Source organism: Temnothorax curvispinosus, unplaced genomic scaffold (assembly GCF_003070985.1).
Source record: "Temnothorax curvispinosus isolate PA1 unplaced genomic scaffold, ASM307098v1 QBEX01008402.1, whole genome shotgun sequence".
Taxonomy (NCBI): Eukaryota; Metazoa; Arthropoda; class Insecta; order Hymenoptera; family Formicidae; genus Temnothorax; species Temnothorax curvispinosus.
In genome coordinates, this window is record NW_020218182.1 from 956 (window position 1) to 6,990 (window position 6,035).

General features: G+C 45.8%; 1 protein-coding gene across 1 annotated transcript; it reads left to right on the plus strand.

Annotated features, from left to right (window-relative positions):
• The first annotated feature begins 358 nt into the window (after window positions 1–358).
• On the plus strand, window positions 359–5,496 carry LOC112457887 (aminoacylase-1-like). Its single transcript, XM_025021186.1, has 5 exons — window positions 359–644; window positions 2,114–2,283; window positions 2,388–2,903; window positions 3,510–3,800; window positions 4,480–5,496. Exons 1-5 carry the CDS (start codon window positions 557–559, stop codon window positions 4,621–4,623), a joined length of 1,209 nt encoding a protein of 402 aa, XP_024876954.1. The 5' UTR covers window positions 359–556; the 3' UTR covers window positions 4,624–5,496.
• Window positions 5,497–6,035: the final 539 nt, after the last annotated feature.

Below are 6,035 nucleotides of genomic sequence, written 5' to 3' on the forward strand. Positions count from 1 at the left end.
CGCGCGGTCTCCTCGGCGACGGCGGTGTCGAGGAGGATTTGAGGTCTCTGAGGATCGCAAGGAGCGGCGTGACGCTTCGTTTTGCGCGTCGCCGTCGCGTCGTCGCGTCGCGTGGTGGCGTCTCTCGTTGCCACGCGTCGCGATTTCAAACGCCGGGCCGGCGCGCGACGCGACGCGACGTGGCGGACGCGGTGGCCCCGCGCGCGCGCGGGGGGGGCCTGTTGCTAACCGCGTCACACGATTCGAGCGAGTCGCCGTGACGTCACGCCGGTAACCGGCGGCAATTGGGCGAGAGCCGCCGCGCCGCGGTGTGGCCCGCGCGCGCGGCACTCCGACACGACGCCGCCGTCTGCTGTCAGAGACCGGACAGTCGAGCCCCGACGGTGGCGTCTGGACGCGCGCGCCTTATCGCCCTTATCGCGAACGGCGTCCGACAGACACGGCGAGGGGGGGCTTTAAGAAGCGGCGTCGGCTCCGAGGAGGTAGAGACATCGCGAGAGTCGTCGAAGGCAAGGCGCACAGACGGGACGCACCACGGACCCACCGCGGAGTCGCGATGTCGCGGACCGAACTGGACGAAACAGCTGTGGAGAATTTCCTGGAGTACCTGCGGATCCCGTCGGTGCAGCCGGACGTCGATTACGGTGAGCGATCGCGGGGAGTGAAATTCCAGGAGTCCGTGGAATTTCGGAAAACGAATTAAATCGCGGTCGAGAACGAGGAGGGCGAAAAGAGAGAGCGAGCGAGAGACAGAAAGAAGGAGAGAGATCTCTGTGACGCGCGTCTAAAAGCGTCCGCGGCGCGTATCGCGTCCGGTTGGAAAATCACGGGGAAATCAGGTGGACGGGAGAAAGCCGCGAGTCGTCCGCGTTCTTCGCGAGGGAAAAAAAAAAAAGAAACTGGGAAAAGCGAGGGGGGGACCCACGCCGACCGGCCGCGTCCGCGAACGAGGTCGCGAAGCAAGCACGCGCTTCAACGACGCGTTTCCTCATTAAGTAAATTCCGCGCGCGAGACTCCGTCGAGGAAGTGGTCGACGGCGCGTCGTCCGCTCGTTCGCTCCCCGTGGGAATCGGCCGACCCGACGCGACGCGACGCCGGCGAGGCGCGAGGTGACGAATTGGGGATAGCGTCGGTGACGCTATCCAGCCATTGCCATGCCCCACCCTGCCGCGCGCGCGAGATGTTATTTCTATTTTTATTCCGTCGCGTCCGGTCGCGGCACGATCACGCCGACCCCGCCGGACCGTTCGGCGATGTCCCCGGGACCGGTCCCCGGCGTGCCCGTCCCTCCCGACCGGGAACGCGTCGCGACGGGCGCCGCGGCGTGACCCAGATCGGAGGGGACTCGACCCGGCGCGGCGGCTTGCCGCTTCCGTCCGCTTCGCGATTTTCGAAAGGAAATTTCTGCCGGTTCGACGAGCAGCTGCAGCCCCGAATCGCGAATCGACCGAAGACGGTGTCCGGAGGTAGGATTACATAACGGGTCGGTGACGGAATTTCGCGTTCCTCTGTACGACGACGACGGCGACTCGCGGATTTACGTATCCGTTTAGCTTGACGCATTTACGACGCGCTATATTTCTTGATAACGTGCGCACAGTAGCAAATAACGGGGTCTCCTGATGGGCTAGATAAAAGGCTACAATTGATAATAGAGCCAATTACCGTCCATCAGCAAGTATCTCGTCTCTTATCGCGATTATCACACGATTGCAGGCTTGGTAGCTTCGGAGAAATTAATTTTTGTGATATCTGTTTGCTATCGTTATGTAACCCTTTAAATGTGATGCTTTAAGCAGCGAGGATGGTCGCTTTAAAGATTGGACGTATATTGAATGTAAACAGCAATTTAAATCCTGCTCGCTCGTTGACGCTTTATGAACATGCTACTTATACAGATTATATTAGGGTCGAAATTGAACGGACTGATGCACAAATTAATTTGAAAATTTAACATAATGATAAATTAAATGTTGCGCATAATTAGTTGTGCACAATTAGTGCGTATAACTATTTAAATTTTAATAACTTAGACCAGATAAAAGTCTACATTTGCCTGCATATGTAATCTCATGCATAAAACATACTGATTTGCTGTGTCCTTCGTTCCAGATGAGTGTGTGGCATTCCTAACTAGACAGGCGCAGTCCCTCGACTTGCCGATCAAAGTCTATCACGTACATCCCAGGAAGCCGATTGTAGTTTTAACATGGGTGGGAACGCAACCGACGAAATCATCGATTCTATTGAACAGTCACATGGACGTTGTACCTGTCTTCGAGGTAAGTGCTTTGACTTGCGATAAAGATGTTGCGAATGTAAATAGCTGTTCAGTCGCGTAATCAACTTGCCGGTTCCTAATACTAATCGTATAACTGGACCCCAGGACAAATGGACCTATCCGCCGTTCAGCGCTCACATGGACGAGCAGGGCAACATCTACGCTCGCGGCAGCCAAGACATGAAGTGCGTGGGAATACAGTACTTGGAGGCGATTCGCAGATTGAAACTGAATGGACAACGCTGCCAACGAACTATCCACGTCTCTTTTGTCCCGGACGAGGAGATCGGCGGTGTTCTGGGAATGAAAGACTTTGTGCACACCGCCGACTTCAAAGCCCTGAACGTCGGTTTTGCGCTGGATGAAGGTGTGGCCAGTCCGTTCGAGAACTACTACATGTTCAACGGAGAAAGGTCGATCTGGCACATTGAAATAAAGTGCGCGGGCAATCCCGGTCACGGATCAATTATGCTAGACAACACGGCTGGAGAAAAATTGAGAGTCGTAATCGATCGCTTCATGGACTTCAGAGCCTCCGAAAAAGCGAAACTTGATAAAGACCCTAAGAAATTGGCGGTTACACTCGGCGGGGTGACGTCTGTAAATCTGACGAAAATTTGGGTAGGTATCACGGAAATAAATTGTTTTCGGTTAAAAATTTTATCTAAGAGACATTTATCAATTCGTTTATATTCAACAATCACGAATAGAATCGTTATCTCCCTTTTCTTTCATTTACTTTTATATTGAATTCATTGTATAGAGAATAAATGTGAAATAAGATTCTATACTGAATTCACGTACTAATGAAGAAGACAAATAGATTGTTTAGTTTCAATTTTCAAGCCATTACATGATACTTGTTTACTTTGTATGTCTGTTCCATTGGGATTTTCATATTGCACAGTAAGTATTTCGATGTTGTAATAATACTTGCAATTAACGTTGATGATAACCCAGACAGTACGCATGTCCAAAATCAGGACACAAGACGTCTAAAAGACATCTTTTAGACGTCTTACGAAATGATGGCTAGAAGACGGTTTACGTCCCGATTTTGGACATGGTGCTATCTGGGAATATACTATTTCCCACATTATTATTTCTTACTTTGTAATTACGTTAAGACTTTATTTTACCACTTTACGTTTTTATCAAATTCTATATTCCTCATTTATCTGCTTATGTGATCGTCAACTGATTTTAACCTGTTAAATTCCTTTACAGGGTGGTGTACAGTCCAATGTTATACCCACCGACCTCAGTGCTGTGTTCGATGTCCGCCTAACACCTTCCGTTGATCACGAGGAATTCGAAGCTACTATCAAGCGCTGGTGCGAGGAAGCTGGGCCAGATGTAACCTACTCCTTCGAACAGAAAAATCCTAAAATCGAAAGCACCAAGCTCGATGATTCTAATCCCTTCTGGATTGCCTTTAAAGAGACTTGTGATGAAATTGGTGTCGATTTGGAAACTGGCATTTTCCCAGGAGGCACAGATAGTCGTTTTGTGCGAGAGGTAAGCATCGGACTGTTCTTTGTGCGAAATTTTACTGTTAAGTACATTACGCACAGCAGAAGGGATATGTATTATTATTATTATTATTATTATTATTATTATTATTTTATTGTAATTATTACATATTATATATTAATATGTGCAATATTTATTTATAAAACTTACGCATTCTGCTTTGTTTTATATTTACTCAAGAAACTGTTATTTAAAGAATTTTAACCTAACAATTTTTGTAAATGTATTTAATATTTTTATAGATTTTTTGTTATTTATATGTATTCAAACTTTTGATACCACTTCCTGGGGCCTGTTGCATAATGATCTACAAGTTAATAATATTACTGAAATAACATGTAAAATAACTTGTATCATTAACTTGTAAATCATTATTATGCAACAGGCTCCTGGCTGTAGCTGAAGTTAATAAGCATATTATATTTAGACTTTTGATTAAGGATCACGCAATTTAAGCAGTTTTAAAATTAAAATAAGTAATGACACATGGTTTTCATTAAAACAAGAAGTTATTGCTAACAAATTACACGTCACGTTTAAATTAAGATTATATCTTCATATTAATTATGAACGATATAGATTATATTAGATGAGCCATGATTTTTAATACATTATAATTATATATATTTCATAAGGTATAACTTTGGATATATTTACTTTACAGGTGGGCATTCCTGCTCTTTGCTTTTCACCAATGAACAGGACAAAGATACTTCTTCACGATCACGACGAGTATCTGAACAAGGATGTATTCCTGAATGGAATTGAGATATATACCAAAATAATACCGAGCGTTGCAAGTGTTTAAACGGACGCCCAGTATGCTACACATCAGATACCAAAAGTGCCATAGTCGGATATTTGGAGCTAGCTAGTAGCTCGTTCGGCCTGATTTTTACCACTGATAAGCTTATTAGTCTGTTGCATTCAAGAGATCGCAATTAACGTGCAATAATATACTGAGTCAATATATAAATATATATATTTCTACATTGCATTTATATATAGATGTTACGCCTATTTCAAATTTTATTGTTGGATGGATATGTTTGAAGATATTTATTCGAATGAGAAGCAATATAAGAGAAGGAGAGTGAAGCAAATATTTGTGAAGAGACAACGAGCAATAATTCAAATCTCAAAATGGCGAACGGCAAAGAATATCAAATTCAGAAGATAAATGGAAGTTGGACATGGATGCATGAATAACGACGTTGTCAAGGCAATATGGAATTTGGTGGATTGTTAATACAGAATCAAACGCTCAAGAATTTGATGAAGACAGTAAAGAGAACAACAGTGCTGTAAACGGAACCAAAGCAATCTCTAAAAGTATAGAGAAATTCCTTCGCATTATAATTTCTTCCAGTGAAGTACTCGCAGTAAATACAGTACTCGCATGAAATATATGTACAGATATTATATATTTAGAGAAGATATTTTTGTAAGGCTGATTAAAATGCACACAGAAGCGTGTACCTTCGCGATGGAGACTCAAGATCGAACCACCGAGGGAAACGGAGCCACGAACGCCCTGTGTACGTTGAAACGACGAAATTAAATAGACTGAAATAATCGAAATGTTTTGTAATACGTATTTTAAGGAAGTATTGCAGAGAGAGAGATGTATTCAGGTGGTGAGCAAATATGTTACGAATAAAGGTACGGAGAAATATATGTACGAGAGATATAGATTCGCATATATATAAGAGACCATCTATTGATTTTGGAGGTAAAAGACCTGGACGTTTGCACGTCGAAGGAACAAAAAAATAAGCGCCCGGGGAACGGAAGGAGAAACGTGAGAAATTTCGCGCGAAATTCGGCCGCGTGGAGCGAAGAGGAAGGGTCCGGGAGAAGAACAGTACGGACGAAGTAGTGCGCGCGTGTGTTATCCGCCTGCTCTCTCCCTCTCCCTCTCTATCTATCTATCTCTCCCTCTCTCTTTCTCTCTCCGAGTCAATAAATACACCCATGTGCCGCGTGCGCGCGTGTGTACACGTACCTTCCCGCCATTATCGCGGCGCGCACAGTGTTTCATTCTTAACCGGGGAAGCCTGCCCCGACTCCCCTCCGTAGTGGCCGCAATGGACTCGCCCGTCCGTTTTCAATCTCGTACACGGCGATTATTCGCCGCGCTCGCGACCGTGCTCGCGAACGATTCGGCGGGTGGCGAGCGTCGCGTGGAGCCGGAGGAATCGCGCGGTGCCGCTCGCGAGT

Coding starts and splice junctions, on each gene's coding strand:
- LOC112457887 (XM_025021186.1), top strand. CDS start 557: ATGTCGCGGACCGAACTGGACGAAACAGCTGTGGAGAATTTCCTGGAG. Junction 2,904..3,509: donor TAAATCTGACGAAAATTTGG/GTAGGTATCACG, acceptor ATTCCTTTACAG/GGTGGTGTACAGTCCAATGT. Junction 3,801..4,479: donor ATAGTCGTTTTGTGCGAGAG/GTAAGCATCGGA, acceptor TTTACTTTACAG/GTGGGCATTCCTGCTCTTTG.